This window comes from Lepisosteus oculatus, chromosome 20 (assembly GCF_040954835.1).
Source record: "Lepisosteus oculatus isolate fLepOcu1 chromosome 20, fLepOcu1.hap2, whole genome shotgun sequence".
NCBI classification, from domain to species: domain Eukaryota; kingdom Metazoa; phylum Chordata; class Actinopteri; order Semionotiformes; family Lepisosteidae; genus Lepisosteus; species Lepisosteus oculatus.
The window spans coordinates 8,869,410-8,892,859 of NC_090715.1; the positions used below are offsets into that span (position 1 = coordinate 8,869,410).

Sequence of the window (23,450 nt, forward strand, 5' to 3'; positions counted from 1 at the left end):
AGGTAGGAACAAGATTTTTTTTTTCCTGGAAGATGTAAGGTTTCTGATTCTGGTTCACAACCCTTTCTCTCTCATCCCTTTGAAATACAACCACAGGAAGTGAATGTGAGATTAGTTGAGATTACTTGTGGCTTTAAAGGATGTGTGGACAGATGGAAATGACTCAAAGGACTTGATGTATTTGATAAAGACTGGTCATATTAGAATACCAGAGGCTCTGACATTTTACACATAAAATAAACATGCTTCATATTGCACAGTAGGTGATTTAGAAAATTCCATAAATGAATCAGTGCATACACAAAGCAGTCTCTAACAGTGATGTCATAAAATATGACACCGACTCACAGGACCATAACTCTAAAATATACTTTTAAAAGCAGTCTGAAGAAGTTACAATATACAAAGGACAGCTGAATCTACATATCCTGTGAATTCTAACTTCATATTTATTAATTGAGAGCATTTCTTTTCAAATTAAAATTACTTTAAAAAATGAAATGATTAAAGTTTACAATTATAGTTGTGCTGATGTTTGGCTGAAATCCTCCTGTTTTCCATTCAAGGCTTAAAGTTTTAAATATTTTTTTTATTTGAACAGTGGAGGTGACTTGTTTTCATGTTTTTACTAAATTAATGTTCATGGTTAATTTACTGTAACTATGCATAGAATTAAATGTTACATTTTATTGGTTGTTTCGATCAACATAAACCCAGCTCATTCCTGCCCTGGATTAGGTGTATGAATGTCAGCATTCATTTGTATCATTTGTATCATAACAGGATGTCACCAGGAGAATGGAAAAAGCAGTACTGATCTTGAATGTGGCTGCTTTGCTTTGCTATTAGAAAATCTTTGTTTTTCATTTTGATCCCTAGAGGAAACATCATATAAATATGACATTTGATGCAATAACTTTTTGTCAAGGCTACCAAGGACAAGCAAAAAAAACTCTCCACCATTTGACAATATACAGTAGATCACTAAAAGGAATTTTAAATGTGTTCACTCACTGTATGCTGCCTGACCAGGTCAAATCTAATTTTCCAACGATTGTCCTACCATGCTTGTTAGTTTTTTTGAGGCCCAAAGAAAACAAATACCAAAATCAAATGAATAATTCCAGTGTGAATAAAGGATGAGCAAGGATGCAGAGATAGAGTTTTAACATTTCAGAAGAATATCAAAAATGCATTAAATGGGATTGCAGTGTGCACACTTAAAATAAATATGTAAACTTGGAAACGGAATAGAAATTGAATGGAAAAAAATGTAAAGGAAAATGAATGACCTATCTTCTCATTAAAATGACAGGTTAATGTATGCTCCAAAAGAAAAATAAAATGTAATGTATAGATATAAAGCACCCTGGTGTTATTTCATTGCAAATAAGATCTGCTTTTATCTTTCATGTAATTGCTCTCAGTCATTGAGCTGTAAAAGAAATGCATGTGTGCTCATTTTTAAAATTACCCCCAAAAGATCTTAAATATGTAATTTTAATAATGTAAACAACTTTATTTCTAATAAAAACACAGTGTTTAAGTAAGTTCTGGTTGATTTACACCTTAGAAGCCCCAAGCAATTAAAACCAATGAACTGTTGAAAGCACTGCAATATTCAGACTGTGGTATACAAATATAATGACATGAAGAATGTTGGTGCAATATTTAGTACAGGGATCCAAATACTGTAGTTTACAAGTACTCTACATTGTATGAGAAACCTGAGTTGGCCTCATTTATTGTGAACATTTATTGTAGATATCTGTTAATAATAATAATAATTAATAATAATAATTGCTTACACTTATATAGCGCTTTTCTGGACACTCCACTCAAAGCGCTTTACAGGTAATGAGGACACCCCTCCATCACTGTGCAGCAATCCACCTGGATGATGTGACGGCAGCCATAGTGCACCAGAACGCTCACCACACATCAGAGTAATGTAGCCAATTCATAGAGGGAGATTATTAGGAGGCCATGATTGGTAAGGCCTAATGGGAAATGTGGCCAGGACATCGGGGTTACACCTACACCCCTGTTACTGGTAGCTCCTCATCAACTTGCACATAGAAAATAATGTATTAGTGGGCACTGTGGTTAGTATTACTGCCTGGCAGTTCTGGAGCCCTGGATTCAATTCTGGACCTGAGGTGCTATCTGTATGCCATTTGTATGTTCTCCCCATGTTCAGTGGGTTTCTTCCCACAGTCCAAAGACATACCGGTTAATTGGCTTCTGGGAAACTCAGACCTGGCATGAGTGTCTGCTTTTGTGTCTGTGTGCCCTGAGATGCAGTGGCATCCTGTCTAGGGTGTATCCTGCCTTGCGCCAGTTGCTTGCTAGGATAGGCTGCAGCTCACCTGCTGCCCTGAATTGGATGAAATGGTTAGGAAAAAGATGGATGAATATCTAACTTTTCATGTATTTTGTTTGGGGGTATCTGCTCGGTATTGTATAGTTTACTATCTATGAAAGTCACAAGGGCTGTGTAAAATGAACATCTTTGAAAATCACAACTGGCGGCCTGTACAGTAGGTAATGTAGCTAATACAAGACAACAACCTTTCCAAAAGTTGCTGTAAAGATGAGGTTGGGTTAATTTAGATTTTCAGAAAAGTTTTTGCAATGTCACGGAAATGTTTTAAGTACACTATTAAGATGTCAGAATGTTACAAAATCCAAAACTTTAAAAATCTTTTCAGCCTAAACCTTTTCAAAACTAAACATTTTAAAATTGATTAAATTCAGAAGTCATGAAAGGGTCTAAATGGAGTGTCAACAATTTTTTTTCAGTATATGATATTGACACTTATGGACACAGGACACAATTTAACTTAAATTGTAACAGAATACCCTAATGCATCCATAAAACATAACACAGAAGAGTATCTCATTCTGTTAAAAACAATTGATTTTTGACTTTACCTACTGTACAGTTTTAGTATACAGTATAGTATACAGTTTTAGTTTTAGACATAACCTCATATTTCAAGATTGAAAATCAAACTATTACCTTAATGCTTTAAAATCTTAAGTGTTGCTCTGGAACAGAAAATGTACAGATACCAAAAAAATCTGGAATAAAGTCGTTGTATCTTGCAGACATGAGTACAAATTATTATATTTTGGCACAATGCAATAGTGCATGTCAGTATTACAAGGGAAAAAATCACAAAATAACTGTACATTCTCAACATCTAGTCTTTCTAGTGTTTGATAAAGATTTTCTTTTCCACTCTTACATACACACTAACTACACTGTCTCTATCAGCCATGGTATATTTCACAGAGATCCCAGTTAAATAAACTTGTAGTGCTCACAGGACTGATCTGACTAACTGGAGTAGGTAAATGCATTGAGATGGAGAAGGGCTTTGATAGTACACACATCAAGCTGGAAAACCAATTCCCTAAATTACTGATGGTACTCAAGGGAAACACTCAGTAGCCGGGAAAACGCATTCATCTCACTTACCAGCTTATACAAGATTTCTTTATCAAATACTCCAGTTTCCTGAAAAATGTAATACCACTATGTGGGAATCTCATGGGATTAACTTCGATAACCTATTTATCATAATCTTTATCTCTTAGGTATGAATAATGAATCTCTGCTTTACTTTCCTTCTCTTTGTTTTCATCATGGAACTCAGCACAGAAATGTGATGATGTCTGCCACACTCTCAGTTTTCTGCTACAACGCAAATGCTTAACATGCTTCAGCTGCTCCAACATGATTTTCTAGCTTCTTTGGATGCAATAGACAGGGGTTTTTTTCCAGCCTCTTTCAACTGTTCCCTGATGGACATGCTGTTCTACTGGTAATTAGGCTGAATTTATCTGGTTTCCACTATTAGTAACTTTTGGATCCTACAGAAGAGAAGGACAATTACAGGAAGCCTGCCAAAAGGAAATAGGCAGGTCACTAGTTTTGGGAAACATGGTCAGCTGGGAATGCTGAACCCAAGTGTTACAGCTCAGACAGGTTTATATCTGCTAAGTGTGACTACCGTACATTTTTACCCCTGTTTATGAAAGACATAATCAAAGGATATATAACTATTTCCTTTTATTAATTTGTTTTTAAGGAATACAGTTTTCTGAGGAATAATAAGTAATAAAGCAAAAGGAGAAATCAACATCAGGTAAGAAAACGACAAACTTTACATTAGTCATTTATTTCTGATTGAAAGTGCTTTTTTTAGTACTGTCTTTAATAAATGAATACTGAAATAGCGCTCTGAGAACAATGTAATTAAATTCTGTAAGTATGGATATCAAGTTGCAGGTGCTTGAGTATTAAGGCATTTTTTTTAAAATTGTTTTCATAAAAAAAGGTTTTTTGTTACTAGAATTTGGATTAAGTGCTATAATTGACATATGAGGAGACTCTTAACAGTCAGAGGTGGTCATAACACTACCCTGATCCTGAACAATATGTAAAGCTGAAACAAGTGTTACAATGTTACCATTTGTTTTTTCCTGTTCTGATTGTTTAATTTTTAATTATGTGAAGAAAATAAAAAAAGGAAGAAATGAAAAGGTTGTTAATAGGTAGGTGTTAATAACTCGGCATTTCTTATGCAGTTGTGGCAGGTGGTTTAGTTTGGTCTGAAACAAACTCAAAGAACTCCACTCCGTGGAGTTAAATGTCGAGTGATTTACCAGCTGGGACTCGCTTTTCCCCTGATATTTACAGTTGTATCCAGTAATGTTAAATTAGACTTTTAAAATAAGTTAAAGCTGGAAATAACACAGCAAAATTAGGCTATGCTGTTATCATGGATGTGCCTGGGTTTTTGTTGGAGGAATGTTCATTACAATGTTTAATTCATGTTGCATTTCTGAATTTCGAGAAAATGGTTTAGTTTGTATAAAAAGCATAATTCTTTTCATAGATTCATTTTTATTTCTGAACTTCTCCTCAGCAACTGTGTAATATACACTACCTTCAAGACTAATTTTAGTGGACTTTACTCCTGAAGCTGATATTGTTGCTTGAAGGAAAAAAGTGGATTGATCAGTCCAGAGGTTCAAGTGTTTATTGTGTTTTCAGACTGAACAGAATTGACATCCACTGTGTTTGTTTAAATTCTAAGAAAGGAAAGGAAATATTAAGCTGAAAAACTTGTACCATAACTGAATATAAAGAACTTAAAGAATAAAGAAAGTAATGCACATATGTATTTATAACATCCTATCAGTGTAAGATGACATTGGATGCTTAATTATACATATTTTATTAATCAGAAACCTATAAAGTTACTAAAATTCCATGTGTAACCATTCTTCTTATATGTAAACCATTCTTCACTCTTATAGAAACTCTTAGTGTTTTCTAGGCATTAACTAATAAAAATTGTCTTCCTAAAATATACTGGAAACAGACTACATCAGCACTCTTGCCAAAACAAGAAACTCTTGACTAGGATAACTAAGACTGATCAGAGATCAGTATAATAATGACATTTATTTTTGTCTCTTCTACTTGGCTTTAAAGATATACTGTAAATATAAAATTGTCACTTTGTGTCTTTATATAGTATCCTATGATAACAATCTCATTTTATCTCATTAATCTCATTTTTAGCTACCTGTATATCATGAATCAGTCACCTGATTACTTTACTCTAAGGACATTTTAGTCATTATGTGACTGCACACTGTTTTCTGCGTGAAAAACCCTGGTAAACATAGACCAAATGAAACTGATTTGTTTTGTTAGTAACAAAGACCTTAGCGTGAAGATTAGTTTAAAATATACCATTTGGGTGGCTTGATTTCAATGTATATGGTTCATGTCATGTCATTTACCAAACCACTTTATACCATTCAGTGTGTATATGGTTCAGTAGGTCAATAATATACAGTACAGCGGACATTACATGTTATTTACATTTTAAGAATGACTTGTCTGGCAGCTCTAGACTCATCAATAGCTTGTAACTTCTTAGGCTGAATAAGATTTTTGAAATGAGAGTTTGTGTATTATAAGTGCATTTTGTTCAGCATATCCAAAGCCAGTCAAGAGCTGGACATCACTTTATTTAGGCCAGGAATAAAGTGTTCTCATTTGTCTTTTCAAATCTTTTTAGTCTTGCTAAAAAATATATTAATCATAAAATTCCAACCACCTAGTAAGCTTTCAAAACAACAATGGACTGATCCTCTGTGGCTAGCCCAAAATGTTTAAATAACATCTGTTGTACAAGCTTAGCAGTAATAAAATACTCTATTGTTTTCAACAATTTCTGAGTATTATTCTTGGCTAAAACATGTTGTAGTGGGTTGCTTGGGGGACTAGAAAATAAAATTCCAGTGGCCAGAGGGCTCTGATCAAATAGGTCACTGTGTTAGTGATAGAAATTACCACCCATTTAGAAATATTTTTTGTCAGACCATATATGGTAATTAAATCCCATTTTGTTCCAAAGCTAAATGGGTGTGTATGTGTTAAGGTACAGCATTTGTTTTTATTTTTTGGTATTATTTTTGTTCTGTTCTGAAAACAGTGTTCTGTTCTTTTTAATACAGCGTCTGCTTTTTAATGTTTCATATTAATTGGAAATGAGATTCTTGAAATAACATGAGGAAAGAGGGATTTCTATAATTCATTCTTAATATTCGGAAGACTGGTATATGTACTGTACACTCCTGCAATGAGAACTATTGAATGACGAATATGAACTAATTTTAAAAGTGATGGATTGAAACTCTGGCATGTATTTGATTTCTGGATAATCATTATTAAAATAAATATCTTATATGAATTAAAACCAATGTATCAATTATACTGTCATGCATATTGCTATATGCTACAATTAAGATCATACTATTCATTGTAAAAATATGGTCCACTGTAACCCTTTTTATTACAGTATTTTTTTTCTATTTTTATGTAAGTAAAAAATAGAGATAATTGCCTGTGAAATCTGTATTTTTGTAAAACTGACTGATTAAGAACAAAAGCAGATAAAAATGGATATTCCAGATCTGGGGTCATTGTGTTAAACATTTTTACAGCAACTAGTCTCACTGACTTACAATATACTTGGAGGCTTTGAGAAAAAAGCTGGAATTTGAATCGCAGGAAGGGAGTGAAAAACAACAAAATTACGCTAATGATGACTTTTAAGCACACACATTAGAAACATGCATGTTATTTCCTCAAGGTTTATATTTACATATCCTGTTTCGCAGATTAATCAGTCACCCATTATGCTTTGGCTCACATTTTAGGAGCACGGCTTGATATAGACATGAATCACATTTCTTTTTTGTAAAGACAATTAGAATAGTCCAATTAAACTGAGATCAGTCCACAATGTACTCTGAGAAAAGTAGAGTTGAGAAAAGCTTCCTAAGTTCTCTTACAGTATGTCTATGTAGGTGTTCTTTACAAGCTCCTGTTTCCTCTAACCTTCCAAACACACGTTTACTAGGTAAATCCTTGTATCTGAATTTGTCTCACTATGTGTACAGTACTTTTGTGTTGCCTGGTTTGGACCAGAATCCCAGAGAGGGTCTTAAGCCTTGTGTCTGCTGTGCAAGGCCATGGTGTTCCTAGAGACTCCATAGGATGAAGGGGATAAAGAATGGATAAACAGCGATCCTAGGATATTCATTGTAGTTTTATTTCAGGCCGCTCATCGGTGAAGCAGGCAATGGATTTTTTACAATGGGTGGCGGTGTCTTCCTTTTTCCTAATCCTTGCCTCATCCAGCCCTGAACAGCTGTGGATGGGCACTTCACTTGAGAACAGTTTTGCTCATCACAGACATAAACGAGAATGGCAGTGGAATTCAATATTTGTTCAAGAAGAACAAACTCCACCATTCCCGCATAAAATTGGAAAGGTAATGTACAGTAGTTATAGTTTATTCTATTTAGTATCCCATAATAATGTTACTACAGCCTGATGGGGAGCAGATTATGCAAAATGATTTTCTTGTGTTTATGTCATATTGTTGAGAAATAAAATTTCTAATTTCAGTCTTAAAGAAATGATATCAGATTTCCCTGATGAAATTCAAATTTAGAAAAAAAAAGTCCAACAAAATGAAACACTATCACAACTATGCATGGATAATTTTACACTACATACAGTACATACAAGTATGCACAGCACATCCCAAGCTACTTTGTGCTAACAATGGCAACAAATCTGGAAAAAATCAACATTCTGAAGATTATCGTATATTATACACCATTTTAATACATTTGATGAAGAAAGTTAAAAGTGAGAAGTGGGATTCTGCCATTTTGATACAATGTTGTTTTTATATACTGTATACATGTATATAATGTACTGTGTATCATACCAATGCAATTTAAAATTAGCATTTATTTGTATTTAACATCACAAAACAAGAATAATCTTTTAATAATATAAGAAAATAATGCTGACAACCTGAAAATCCTTCAAGATTCTAGTTTACCTCAGTAACAAAATGACACTTCATACAGTATATCACACTGCATAAGAATTTTTAATTAATAGTATGACTATTATATAGCTTTTGAAAAATAAATCAAACTCTATCTATCCATCTATTTTCATCAAGCATTTAAACTAAATTCAAATAATCATAAGTATAATTGCTGTTATATTACTTTGGTCCTATATTTATAACATATTTATAACAGTTACACTGTATGTCCCTTGAAAACAATCTGAAATGTAAGAACCTACGTTTTTTTTTTTATCTATAGACTTTATCTTATTCTTCAATAAGAAAGTAGAATGAAGTAGGTAACCTGTTGTATCTGTTTATTTTCAGCTGAAAAGTACCAGGTTCAACAAAAACGCAATGTTTATCATCCAAGGAGAGGGGGCAAACACCATTTTTAATGTTGATGCTCAAGGTGATCTTTTTGTCAACCAGCCTTTGGATCGTGAAGAAAAAGAAATATATAAGCTGCAAGCTGAAATCCGTGAAAATTTAACTGGGGTTGTGCTGGAAGAAGCAGACCATTTTTATATAAAAGTCCTTGACATAAATGACAATGCTCCAAAGTTTGAGCAAAGTCAGTACAAAGGCTCTGTTAAAGAGGGGTCTCCAGAAGGTAGGTACTTCACACATTTCTTGAAAAAGCAAAGTGAGCGAAGCATGTACAGTACAATAACACTCTTACAAAAGAAATCTTTAGATCAAACCTGCCACTTAGAACGTTATTCAGAATGTGATTAGTCTATTCTTTAAAATCAGATGGGTTTGCCAAAGGTTTCTATCAATGGCTCTGAGGAAACATTGACAATAGGCAGGATGATGTTCAAAGATTAAAGTATCAGTAAAAGATTAATAGTGAAAAACTAGTAAAGCTCAATGTAGGTGTGGAAAAGATGTTTTGAGGAACTGGTAATAGTTGATTTGGTGTTATGAAAAGTGTTTTTTTTAAGTTAATACCCTAAATGTCTACATATTATTTTAAAATATTTACACTAAATAGTTTTGAACAGGAGTTTTAGAGATTAAGGCAATTTTCCTGAAAGTACAATGGTGGCACATGATATTCTTTAAGGAGACAAAAAAATGGTACTAATTTTTAACAAACAGTAGAATGAATCTTCACTCAATAGATTCTACCTACAGTACACCCTTTCTCCCCTGCTATTGATATTTATTTATCTATAAATATATATAAATATTTCATTCAATAAAAACAACAAATTAAAAATAAGTCTCTTGCAGTAGCTTTCACTAACGCAAACATACATTTTCTTATTTTCTGACTTTTATTGTCCACATCAATCACAAACTCCTTTCAGTGTTCTAGAAGTCCACGTCTCAAATTGTCAAATAATGTTCTGCCTTAGAATTCATGTCACACATTTCAGCACCAACCAAAGGTTTTAATTAGGCAGCTTAAGAGATGGTTCACTGTTTAAAAGTGCAATCATGGTTTGTATTTAGTCAATATTTATTTTATGGGGCACATTTTCATCTTTAGTACTATCTCGAATGACCTTCAAAAGAGTGATGTTCCAATTTGGCTCAGTATTAGTGCAGCATGAAAAATGTTCTTTATAATGTTCAGCATATTGAAATTTCCAAATATGTCCAAAATATTTAAAAAATATACATACATGACATTAGGAAGCAATAGAGAAATGAAACCCCATTCTAAGATAAAATATTACACAATTCAGGAAAGACTCAATGAAACATTTGCTCACCATTTCTTTTTTGCAGGAACTAGTGTGTTAACAGTAAAAGCCCTGGATCCAGATGATGCAACAACTGAAAATGGCAAAGTTGTTTATGAGCTCATAGAAGGAACAGATGCATTCTATATTGATAGAACCACAGGTATTTACACATTCCTTTACACAGAGAAATGGGATACATGTTCATATTTAACAAATATCCTCTAGCCTGTCACAAAATGAAAGATTTACAACACGGATCTGTCCAATAAATAATTCAAATTCAAAAGGAAAAAAGAAAATATGAACCGACACTAGAGACAAAAAGGAGGTCCACATTATCGTCTGTCACTATATAAATGAGTTTTTGAGAAAATGTATTTCTTATAAGCCCTTTAAAATGTGTGTATTGAGCAGTAAGTGTATTGGGTGTCTAGTGAGTCTTTGGCTATATGAGTCTTTGTCTACAAACAATGTTTTGGTCTAGTGAGATGGATCTGGTTGTGTAGGAAGGTCAACTTTATATACTGTATGAGTAACTGGTTATAAATAAGTGAAAAGAGAGAAGGTCATGTTGCATATTATTTTTGTGTTCTCAGACTGTCAAAATAAAGAACTGGGAAGGTCTTGAAAATGCTGAATTTGAGAAAATGCTTATAGATGATTTCTGTTAAGATTGTATAATTTAATGACTGTTGTTAGTCTTTCTTCAGTAGTTAGTCAAGAAAATCAATCTTAATCAATGCCAGTCCTATTCATTATAATACATTATCTTAAATGTATATTAGTTTTACCATCATGGCTTTTTACAGTAAACATAAAATTTTTAGTTTGTTGACAAGTCTGTTGATATGTTTTTTGTAGGTGAGATGAGGATTGATACTGAGAAAAAGATATTTAAATGAAGTTACTGTAGTAAATGGTTTGTTGTTGAGGATTATAGATACAGGGGTGATGAAAGACTTCAGCAAAGATTTAAAAGTAATGAAATATATAAAAGATAGATTTAGCAATGCGCTAGTGGAGTATACAGCTGTGAAAAGAATAACTACAAAACACGATGAATGTAATCTGATCTTCCTATTGCAAGCTCTTTGGGATTTGCTCTCAAGAGTCTATTTATCCCTCTGCCATACTCGTAATAACTTTTAAAGGTTTCAACATTTTAATATCCGTTATTACTTTTGACAAAATGGCTTTTGAAAGTTAGGATATTGTCACAGTATATTGCCAAAATAAAAAAAAATAATCTTGAGAATGAATCCTAGGGAGGCTGCAGGGGTACAGTATATGAAATTAAGAGAGCCCTGGCTAACTAATCTCACTGCACCCCTGACAGAGCTCCGAAAAGTGAGCATCAACGCTTTAGCGAATCCCGATCACAGTCAGCTATTGTCTACTTGATTATTGTTGAACAAAATGCAATTTTCTCTCACAGGCACACTGACTAAATCATTAAATCACATGATTTAAGAGTATTTTACTTTGGATGCTTACTGAAAACTTGACAGTAAGAGCAAAGGGTGCTTATGCTCCAGTGCTGAATCTCTTCTTGGTATCTTTTGAGCACTGATCATGCTAATATCCGGAGCTTTCACTGCTCATGCCCACTTGTCTGCCACTGTTCCACAAGAGTCATCTTAAAACCACATGGTATTTTATTGTCTTTGCAGTTTGGAGTTGCTTCATTTGAGATCAGCAGTTTACATCTTGTTTTTTTCCACCAAAACACCTATTATAGTTAGGTAACAAAAAGGATTATACTTTTGTTTTGTGGCCTATACTGTACGTATTCCAGGTGCACAAAGTAAATGAAGGAGAAAAAACCACAATGGAAGGGAATGACGACAGGACAAAGTGTGTCTCTCTGAAAGAATCAGTGAATGATTTTTATATTTGTTTTGGAAATTCCTTTCAGGAACCATTAAAACGAAAGTTAGCTCCTTGGACCGCGAGAAAAAGAGCAGCTATAAGCTGACCGTGCGAGCAAAGGATATGCCAAACTTCAGCACTGGAGGAAGCACCACCACCACTGTGGCAATCACACTGGAAGATGAAAATGACAACAAGGCAACATTCAAATACCGTAAGCATTAAAAAAGTAACATCTGAGGTGTAAAATGGTAGACTTATCTGTTTTAGAACTATATAATATGCAACTGTTGAGTATGGTCTCCTGTAATTCAAACAATATTAACTATTCTAACTGAAAGCATTACTCTGAAAAAATGCAGAGTAACATTATGACTATGAATGCTTAAATATAGGGGATCATAATTTAAATTCTGTACAATACATGTTAAAAGATGTATGATCATAAATTCTGCTGCAGTTCAAGAAAAAAATAAATCCCAATGAAATAGGCTATGTCTAATGTTACTTCCAAAGCAATTTGATTTTGTAGTATTCAACATAGGACCTCTGAAACTAAGTTGTGTCTTTACTCTGTTATAACATTTCTTCACAGCACAATATGAGTTTGAAATAAAAGAAAATGAACCCGCTAGGTTTACTGTTGGGAAAATGCAAATTGAAGACAAAGATGAACCACAGAACAAAAATCCAGTTTTTAATATTGAAGATTCTGAATGCAGAAAAATATTTGATATTAAGACAGATCTCCAGAAAGATGGAGCCATCTTTCTCCTGCAGGTATCCTTGTTCTTTCTGATCATAGATAGACATACAGCACAAAAGAGCATACTTTAAAATGAATTGCATCAGGAATTTTAGAATAGACAAGGTAATGTAGAATGTTGCAGATAAGAAACAATAAAGTGCCTCTAATGTTTTATTTTTATGATTGTTTTTGTTTCATACATTTCCAATGTATTGCTTTATACTGTCAAATACATTTGACCAGCATATAATGTAACAAACAATGTAACACAATCCTTGACTTTTGACTGCTGTCTGATGTGGTACTGTATTATCAACAGCAATCAATACCGTATGCAGTAGTGAATAACATTAAGATAAGTTTGTGATATACTGTATAAATATTAAGCTAAACTAATGTCATAGACAGCCTATTCAGCAAATACAAGTGCACATACAGGTCCATGAGTTTAACAAAATCAGACATAATGAAGCATAAATGAAAATGTGTAGTACAAGGGCATACAATTATGGGGAAGTTTTTAACTGATGTTCAGGGGGGCTAATGACAACCAAGTCTTTTGCCCCATCTGCTGTTAACCATAATTTTTCTCAATCTCTTTTCTCAAAGCTAAATATACTGTACCAGATATATAATCTGCAAATCCCTCACTTCACACTTCCTTCCAAATCCATCTCCTCTGCCGCTGCCCCTCTTTAACTCCTCACTCTGCAAGGGGGTTGTATCCTCTTTATCCTAAGGCCAAGAGGCTGGCCCTCAGCCAAGCAGGTTAAGACAGTTATCACAACACCTAAATACTCAATAAACATCCTCAACTGCATCTTGGGTGTCATTGTTCTTCCTTAATGTACATGTACTATTAAAAATGATGCAACTGGGAAAATTTTCCACTAGAAACCATACTGTATGTGTGTAGATTTCATATTTTGTCTTAAGGTCATCTAATGCATGCATTTACTTTTTCAGCCTCTGGATTATGAAAATAAACAGCGTTATACTTTTGAGGTTGCGGTGAGTGAAGAAACAGTTCCTTCTGCTCAAGTCAGGTCACACAAGAATGACAAAGCACGAGTCACAGTCAATGTATTGGATGTTGATGAACCTCCAGTTTTTACAAATGAAACCTACAGATTCCATGTCAAAGAAAATGTCCCAGTTAACACTATAATTGGAAGAGTCTCAGCATGGGATCCTGATAAAGCGAATAAAACTATTAGGTATAGTTGTCACTCCTTATTTTTACTATTCTTCCTTATTTCTTTGAAATCTATTTATCCATTGTGCTATTGTTGTGGGTTGTAAACACTGAAGACAAAATTTGGAGAGTTGCTCAGTGGGAGCTTTTAGTATTTCCTTGTTTAATAGGTGGAAGTCTCTGATTTCTAATCTTTTTAATACTTTTCTGTAGAATTAAACAATCAATTTTAATGATATCCTGTGGGTTTTAACATAAATTTTAATTATTCAATAACACTATTTCTTATACAGGTATGAGATAAATAAAGGATTCCCAGTAAGAATTAACGAAGAGACTGGAGAGTTGTTGACAGCTAAAGAATTGGACCGAGAACTTAACGCTTTACATCAGCTTATTGTAACAGCAGTTGAATATTATCCTGAAGGTAATAATATAATTCAACATGAAATACTTGCAAGACTTGGTTTCATCATAGCATTGATCTGTGTTGTAAGACTTTAGGTCCCTGATTATAGCGTATATAACTCCAATCTTTTATTATAGTGCATAATTTATGATAGTGCATAAGTCCATCTTAATTTTCAGCTAATGAAATTTAGAAGATATATTTAGGAAACTTTAAGAAACTTTTCTGAAAATTTATTTTTTTAGGAGACTACTCTGAAATTGTGATTTTACACAAAGAAACAATTATCTGTGGATTCATGGAATGTTTCACCTAACTACATTTTAGTTTTGTAAACATCTTTACAAATACCTGTCCTTATATTATTTGCAGCATACAAGCTGATCATGTTTCTCACAAGAACTCTAATATTTTCTTCATTCACAGGCTTTACATATTTGTGCACAATACCAAAAATTCCTAATTCATCAAACCTGGATGTCCATTGTTTGTATTTTAAGAACTATTGCCATGATAAATATATGTCAAAAAGTATATGAGAAGGCTGAAAATCCTGAAAAACATAATTCTCTGTCTTTCCTTCTATAAACAAAAGAAACAAACCTGCTATTTTTAGGGCATTGTTAAAAAGTCAAATGCAAAAATAAATGAGTGTTATCTTTGCACTTGCAGAAGAAATGTTTTCATTCAGCTATTCCCCTTTACTGACTGATGTGATAGAAAGCATATGTCTCTGGGAGATTTGCCTGTGAGGTTTAAGCTCAGCAGCTTGATTAAAAGATGGATTTGTGAAAGAGGTACAGTGTATCTTTAGAGCTAGCAAGGATCATGCTCCTCTCTGAGGATGATCTATCATACACATATTGGCAGGCTTAAAATACTGTATAACTTTGCAAAACCAAGAAGTAAGGGCTGCTTGTTAAATTAACTGTAAGAATGATCTAACTGAAGAGCATACCAATATTATATGACATTGATGTGAAATTTATTTTCATTCTGTGATTATACTGTGCTATTACTACAAATAATAATAATTGATTTTTTTCTAGGTCTAAAATCCCATGTTACTGTGACATTGAATGTTCTTGATGTTAATGACAATCCTCCAGAATTGGATATGCCTTATAATCCCATTGTGTGTGAAAATGATGGACCTGGCATGGTACTTTATTTGTTTTAATTTCTTTTTTCCTTTTATACCTCTTTCTTTAGCAATTCAGAATTTGAAAAGATATAATTGTAATGACCTACTGAAATTATAATTTGGTTCATCATGGGCTGTTTTACTTTTTAAGAATGTGAAAAAACACAGAAACAAAGCATTAGACACTATTTCTTTAATTTGTCATTTTGAAAGAAAAAAGATTTGTTAACGCGACACAAAATATTGTATGCAGTTACTTAGATTGATGTATTCACTTGCAAATTTAACAATTTATTCATCCCTATTGAAGCTAATACAGAGAATCAGAGCAACGGACAAAGATGAACAGACACCCGATGCAAAAATCAGTTTTTCTTTGGCGGAGCCAAGTGCAAACTTTTCACTCACTGACAATCATGGTAAGTTAAATTCATTTAGAAGTATTTTTTAAAATATAACTAAAAATCAAAACAGAACACTAACTTACTCATTCCTTACCATTCCTGTTTTCATATAGTAACAGAATCCTCTAGCCTTAAACATGCCATAAACAGTATCTTAGTAGTACTTTAGTATTATGGTTCAATATTTGCACTTCCATTTAGAATTAATATAATGGGGTAAAGAAGAGAATGTGCGTGAAAGCTAATGATGCCATATTAGCTGCAATCATTTCATTAATTCCACATGCATTTCACCTGCAGCAGAAGATACTGCTTAATACTGTATATACTGGTACATCTATAGCGACCTCTATGAGGCAAGCTGAGTCCTTAACTAGCTCATTATTTGTTTAATTGAACAAGCTAAAGCCTGTCCTTGGTCTTAAGAAGCCGAATATGTTAAGACACCTATAAAAACAGCTCTATCACAGCCCTTGAGGACCAGTGGTGGGGGTGCCCCTGCTCTTACCATTCCTGGAAAGTCCACAAAAAGGTGGAAAAAAAACCTACAGGCTGAAGAAGAAAAAATCAAAAATAGTGAATGTGCACACACCTTTTAAAGCAATTAGAATTTAAGATGCATTATGTAGGTGAAAGTTATGCTCAATAATACAGTAATCAGTCATACCATGTGGTCTTGTCTATGCCAGTGGTTCTTGAGGATTTCATTACAGCTGGTGCCAAATGATAATTGATCTTCTTGCTTGTTCAGGCTTATTGATTCTGCACTCAGTTCTTGGTGTCATACAGTAACACAATAACCAAATAACCCACTTCAAAAACATTGAATGTACTGTAACAACGTCAGCATACAGAAAGTTACGTAGTCCCTCCTCCGCTTCTTAAGAGTTGGATTCCTTATTTCTACTTCAGGTCTCAACTGACACATTTGGGAATGACATTGTACGAAACATTACATTTCCACAATGAGTGTTGTTTTCCTTCTGCAGATGGTAATCTTTCAGCAGCTACATCTGAGGGACGTTTTGAAGTTTAGAAATTGGTGCGGGGATGATAGCCCTTACAAATCCCATGTTAAGAGCTGCAAACAAATTTAATAATATGCCTCAATAGAAAGCTGAAAATTAATTAGCTTACAATTTAAAACTCCACTAGTCAAACAGAGACAGGGATGCCCTGGGACCAAGACTGGAAAGCACTTTTTATTCTGAATATCTTGCCTCTGTAATTATTTTTCACATAAAAATATTAACACTTTCTGTGTATTGTAGCACCATGCAGGGTGCTTTAGCCATGTGCAAGCAAGGCGGGCTGAGAACAGCACCTGGGGGCCAGGCTACGGGACTGTATAGAGTTGGACGGAGGTTGGAACACAGCCTTCCCGTCTTGTGTGTGTGTTAGTGTAGGTGCAGCGCTGTAACGCCTGTCCCTGTGTGTGTACTTTTCCCTGGTTCGAGTTAATAAATGTGTTGTTCAACCCCTGAGTCCCATGCCTGCTCCATTCCGTACCAAAACCCGCAGTCGTTACAGTATTAATCAGCAGGCTACAAATAAGACATAACAAACAGACCCTCATCCCCTAATTACACTTTGTAGTTGTCTACATATATCCAAGGCAAACTAAAGCTGCCTCTTACAGTTTTTTTCCTGTTTGTTTAGAGCTTTTCTAGCACTGTTCACACACTCATCCCACTTACTTGTACATCTTTCTAAAATCCAAGTTCAGAGGTGACAGTGATTAAATTTTAAAGTGTTCAAAAATGTCATAATGCTACCAGGGATGAATGTTACCACATGAGACCTTAAAGCAACAGATATTAGAAACACCAATACTTAAAGTATTGTGGAATTATTGAGGTAAGCTCATGTCAACCTTAAATCAGGGGATTATTAAAATTAAATGTATGTAACCAGAAAGCCGTAAATATGACAATAATGTACTTGTATCTGCCCTAGGAAACAGTCATAATTTGATCACCTACTATTGCTACAAGATTTAAAAATCCATACTATGCTTTCAAAGAACACATTTTTATTTGAAAAAACAATAACAAATCCTTTCCAGCCCTACATCTGTTCATGAAGCATATAGGTCCTACAGTATATGCATTTTTAAATTCTGAATTTTGAACATTAAAGTTTTAAAAATGCACATATCCTAAATTATGACTAGAGACATCTAGAGATAAGGGGGAACAAATCACAAAAATTGTAAAAACTCTAAAAGGTTTTAAATTGGAAAGCTGCGATTACAAACTCACAGAGGGATTAATTGTTTTGTTCTCATTACCGTTTCTAGAATCATTATTTAGTGTTAATAAATGTATTTTTTCAGATTTCATATGGTTTTGTTTTCTTCAACCAGATGGCACAGCCAATATTACTGTAAAGCAGGGCGGCTTTACAGATAAAGAAACTGAAAAGTATGTCCTGTCTGTTGTGGTCAGAGATAATGGCATCCCTCCACAAAGCAGCACGACCACCCTGACAATCACAGTCTGCAAGTGTGATGTCAACAGAGAAAATCATCACTGCAGGAGTCATTACAAAGGGGCGGGAGTCAGTGTCCCCGCCATTATTGTTATTCTCCTCTGCATTATTACTATCATAGGTGAGTTGCCCAAAACTAAATCCATAATGTCTCTTTCATTTTAAACATGTCCGGAATCTGAAAGAACTGCAATTCAAAAGTATTAGTAAATGATATTCAAATACTGTAATATTTTTTGTGATGCTAAATGGGCTCCGGTACAGCAGCACAGTAATGGGTTAAGACACATTTGTACCCATTGTTATTTTGAAACAGCCATTTGATAAAGGGAGACACACTTGGTCTAATTGCATAATTAGCACTCAACTAAGTAAAAGTGAAGGTATTTTATTGAAACAATATGAGCAAAATATCATTCTTCTAAGTTTTATTATATTGATTATATAATATAATATAACATTAGATATATTAAGAGATTATATTAATCTCTTAATATAAAATGATTATATAAATATATTTTAATTCTACATGAACTCTTACAGCTACTGTACTTTTAAACTTAGAATGCAGTATATTTGATGCATTGAATGAAAAAATATGCATAAAACATTGCAGTAATGAAAAATGTAACATAGCACTCTAAAATTCAGTTGTTTCACACATGACACACATGTGTCTGCTAAACTGAGATTCTGGAATAGAAAATGTACTATTTCTTACCATCCTGCACATGAATGCTTCACCTGCAGTGTCTCTCACAAACTAGTAATGATACTTCAGATTATATATTTTCTTTAAACTGTATGTAACTATTGTGTTTGTTGTTTTTTCCTTTTCAGTCATTGTGTTATTGTTTGTACTGAGAAAAAGGTATAGAAAAGACGCATTGGTCAACCTGAGCAAAGGCAGTGGAGAAATTCACGAGCAGTTGGTAAGCTACGATGAAGAAGGGGGTGGGGAAATGGACACCAACGGCTATGATGTTTCTGTTTTGAATTCAGCCCGTCACAACAACGTGAGGCCAGAGCCATCCTTGTACGCAAAAGTACAAAAACCCACTGGAAAGGCAGATATGGCTATTATGATTGAAGTCAAGAAGGATGAAGCAGATCATGACAAAGATGGTATTCCCTATGATACCCTTCATATATATGGTTATGAGGGTCCTGAGTCACTGGCAGGGAGTCTCAGCTCTCTGGAAACCTCTTCCTCAGACTCCAACCTGGATTATGACTTCCTTAACGACTGGGGTCCCCGTTTCAAAACCTTAGCTGAACTCTACGGAGTAGATGGGTCCGAAGATGACTTTGAATGTTAAATCTAATGCCAATATGCTGGAATTTTTTAAGTGTATTCAGTTTAGGGCAAAACCTTTCCACTTCCTCAAAAAGTAGCTGTAATCATGAGGTTTATTGAGAAGGGCCATTTCTGACATATACCAAGTCTTGCTTTTTTTCCTTTTTTCAGATTCAAATTATACAATCATTCATTGATTTGTTGACCTTTTAAAACTTTTTATTATACTTTTTGCTTGTTTTTTTTACACATGGTTTGACTTGCTCTTTTATTGTGATTAATTTTTCTAGAACATACTTTGGAGCTTATTTTTACAAAATACTGTACTTAAGTGAAAAGCGATTTAAAGTGATTTGAAACTTAAGGTTAACTTTTGAAGAGCGTACCTTGCTGATCATTGGTTCGGTTGAGAATATTTAGAGAATGATTATATTACATTACTTTGGTTACATTCCATAATATTTTTTTTTATTTCTGTAATTTTCCTGGTCAAAATCAGTAGCTTTTCCGAATTATTCCGAATTTTCCAAGTAGGCAATCTCGGCTCATACAGACAGTATAAAGCCATTCTCTTTTCAGGATAATACAAATTACCAACTACCGTTTATAATAGTAAAAAGAATTGGGAAAAGAGAAATAACATGTTCCATTTTATTTTATGAAAACAGTAAGTAGTACATGAGGCTTGTTTATATGTTTATATTTAGTTATGGCTGTGGATAGCCATAATGTCTGAAACTAAGTGCAGCTGCTATGCACAGTCAAAAAAATCAGGAAAAATACACAATTACCAAAGGATCTTTGCCGGAAACATAGGCAGAAGAAGTTTGAAAGACTTTGAGTCAATTCCCACTTTTGTTTGACAGATTTCTTTGACACATAAAATGTAGAAAGACAAAGTGACTGTCCCTAAGGGTAGTCATAACAAAAGTAATACAATTAACTCCGGAAATATTCAAAAGCCACATATGAGGAGTATAATCCCATATGTAACAAAAATTCTGTCTGAATAAGTTTAACCTTTAATCTTGCATTTTTGGAGTTAGAAACACACTGTTAATTAACTCATCTACCTTGATTTTTTCCCCTGTTTTAATACCAGCATTTAACAGAACATACAGTATTTCCTACACACTTAAAGCTTTCCTTGATCAGACCTCCTCTACGCTATTTTTTTAATTTAAACTCTCATTCTTGAAGGTTTTAAGACAAAATCATTTTAATTTATTATTTTTCATCTAAATGGTAGTATGATCTGCTTGAATAATGAGTCCTGTAAAGTATGGATACAATTAGTGGAAGCTTATTTGTTGCTTTCCTGTTGAGCTCATATGAATCCAGAGCTTAAATTTAAGCTCCAAGTCTTCTCCACCCCCACCACCTTTATCAAAAACAACAAAAAATCTGAGATCTGCTTCCTGCACATATGTTTAAAAGGAAACATATTTCCTGCGCTGTTATCGCAAAAGTTTAACACATTGTTGTTGCTTTCCTGTTTTGAAGGCTGAGAAAAATTTGCTAATAAGAAACAAATGTTTTAACGCATAAAATTAACTATCATGCATTTTCACGGCAGCCTTACACCTCAATAGGGAGGCTGATAAATGGTGGTGGCTCAAGAAAATAGCTTATCAGGGGTAGTAATGAATGAACAGCTGCTAAAAATGACAGTCTCGCATTGAGAATCTGGTAAGTTACAGTATAAGGGACAATGCATGACATCTGGGGCAAGAGGATGCTTTCATCAAGGCAAATTTATAAGATTACTTTATTTGTCTAATGCATATACAATTTCTTGCATTAGGAATTGTCTTTTTTATATACCCCAGCTTGATCTCCGTGAGACACACAGGCACACAGACAGGGAGAGAAGCTTGGGGTCAGAGGGCAGGGTCATCCATTGTACAGCACACCTGGAGCAGTTGGGGTTAAGGGCCTTGCTCAGGGGCCCAACAGAGTAGGATTCCTCTGCCAGCCATGGGATTTGAACCAGCAACCTCCCAGCCACTGGTGCAGCTACAGAGCCACCTCCCTGCTTATGGAAACCCTGAATTACTCTGTGCCATTACTAGTCTCAATCAGATACTCCCAAAGCCTTAGGTCTGCAATTACTCACCTTGCCTCCGTGAAGTGCCTACAGTAGTTAACCAATGTAGGGGCCAATAAAATTGTGTGCTACAGTACAGAATAATATTCTACAGTAGCAAGGTAGTTCAGAAGGGATTCTGCAGTTTAATATAATCCTGTATCGAACTTCAGGTTTCTTTGAACAATGTGATCGAACATTTGTTTTGAACCTGTGTAACAATTTTGTAAATATTATTACATTATTATGGACAGAATTGTGCTTTTCTATATTACATGGATACATACTGTACAGATTATTGATCTGCTAATTAAGAAAGTGGACGATAATGCCTTTAGTTCAAATATTTGACTTATTTTGCATATAGAGCAACAGAGGTCCACTGTTTCCCTACAAATGTGACTAACAAAATCATGTGGCAGTTATTCATGTGCCTTTGGTTCAATGTTTGTAAAGCCAATGGTCTATATATACTGTATACTGTATATGTATTTCATAAGTCAAATTCATAAACATAGATACAGTATATAATGAGCCACAACGATAGCACTAATCATACACAGGCTGTTTTATATTTTACAGATACTAAACGCCATATTTTAAATTGTGTAATTTTAGTTTCATTTTTGCTTCACAATTCATCCTTATTTAATTATATGGTAAACAAGAAGGCATTGTGAATTTTATAACATAAGATGACTTGCTCACAGTGAAATGAAATTTCAGTGCAAATTAAATGCTTATTCATCCACACATTTTATCATTTGAAATATCATCCCATATACCTACAGTAAAACTGAAATTTCAGTGAAATGGAAGAAGTACAAAGTTTTAAGTTTGTTTTCTAACATGGAGTAGAAGGATCATAGTTTTAATTTCAATATTTTATGTTTCAAATACAGAAATGAATATATAATAACAATCTGTGATTTTTTTTGTACTAACTTTATAACATCTAAGCACTGATTAATGAATGATGAAAGACATTATAAAGAGTGTGCCTACATTTTAATTCATGGCATATTCCTTGTGTTGAAGGTCAATGATTCAGATCATTGTGACTTTTGTTTTAGATGTCACAATTGTTGTAGGAAGTATCAACAGGGTAAAGAAAATGTACTTGTATCCATGCGAAAATATGGTCTGTCTACAATCCACAAGGTGTCAGGCTTAGATTGGTGAGTGTGTAAAATATGTGAGCAACGTTTGGATTAGACCATACTGTAATAAAAATTCTGAAGGGATTAGTAATTTGTGCCTTCATTTGTATCACAAATGACATGTATTTTTTAAACTATTAGTAACGTGTAAAATAACTTTTTTCCCAACTGTGGATTTTATATACTTTTTTTTCAATAAACCTCGCACTAAGTGCATGACCGGTTGTGATCCTGTTCATGAGAAATATTTTTTTTTTCAGAGGAAGAAAAATGGCAATATCATTTGAGGATATTGAACTTAATGAGATACCTTTGGAAGTTTGTCTCTTAAAATCTTCTTGGTTTTAGCTTTGAAATATTTTTTTTTCTTCACAGAACTGCATTATGTCAGGTAAAACTACGGTACCTATTTGTGTTCTTACAGTAGGTTGTTTTTCCATAGAACAGAACCAATGTGCAATCTGCACCTGTATTGTGCTTCTGGTAACT

The 23,450-nt window shown here is 34.0% G+C and overlaps 1 protein-coding gene across 2 annotated transcripts in view; it reads left to right on the top strand.

Annotated features, from left to right (window-relative positions):
• The window catches only part of cdh5 (cadherin 5), a 31,063-nt gene extending 7,878 nt beyond the window's left edge, over nt 1-23,185 (top strand). Inside the window, exons 2-13 of one of the 2 annotated variants that reach the window (XM_015367928.2) lie at nt 4,098-4,154; nt 7,651-7,865; nt 8,790-9,075; nt 10,203-10,319; nt 12,075-12,242; nt 12,624-12,808; nt 13,743-13,993; nt 14,265-14,398; nt 15,430-15,542; nt 15,835-15,943; nt 18,294-18,539; nt 19,259-23,185. In XM_015367928.2, the coding sequence (XP_015223414.2) occupies nt 7,674-7,865; nt 8,790-9,075; nt 10,203-10,319; nt 12,075-12,242; nt 12,624-12,808; nt 13,743-13,993; nt 14,265-14,398; nt 15,430-15,542; nt 15,835-15,943; nt 18,294-18,539; nt 19,259-19,737 (2,280 nt within the window). In that variant the 5' untranslated portion in view covers nt 4,098-4,154; nt 7,651-7,673 and the 3' untranslated portion in view covers nt 19,738-23,185. Of the gene's footprint in view, nt 1-3,917; nt 4,155-7,650; nt 7,866-8,789; nt 9,076-10,202; nt 10,320-12,074; nt 12,243-12,623; nt 12,809-13,742; nt 13,994-14,264; nt 14,399-15,429; nt 15,543-15,834; nt 15,944-18,293; nt 18,540-19,258 lie in introns of those variants that run through there. The other variant, XM_006641366.3, reaches the window with a different exon arrangement.
• Nucleotides 23,186-23,450: the final 265 nt, after the last annotated feature.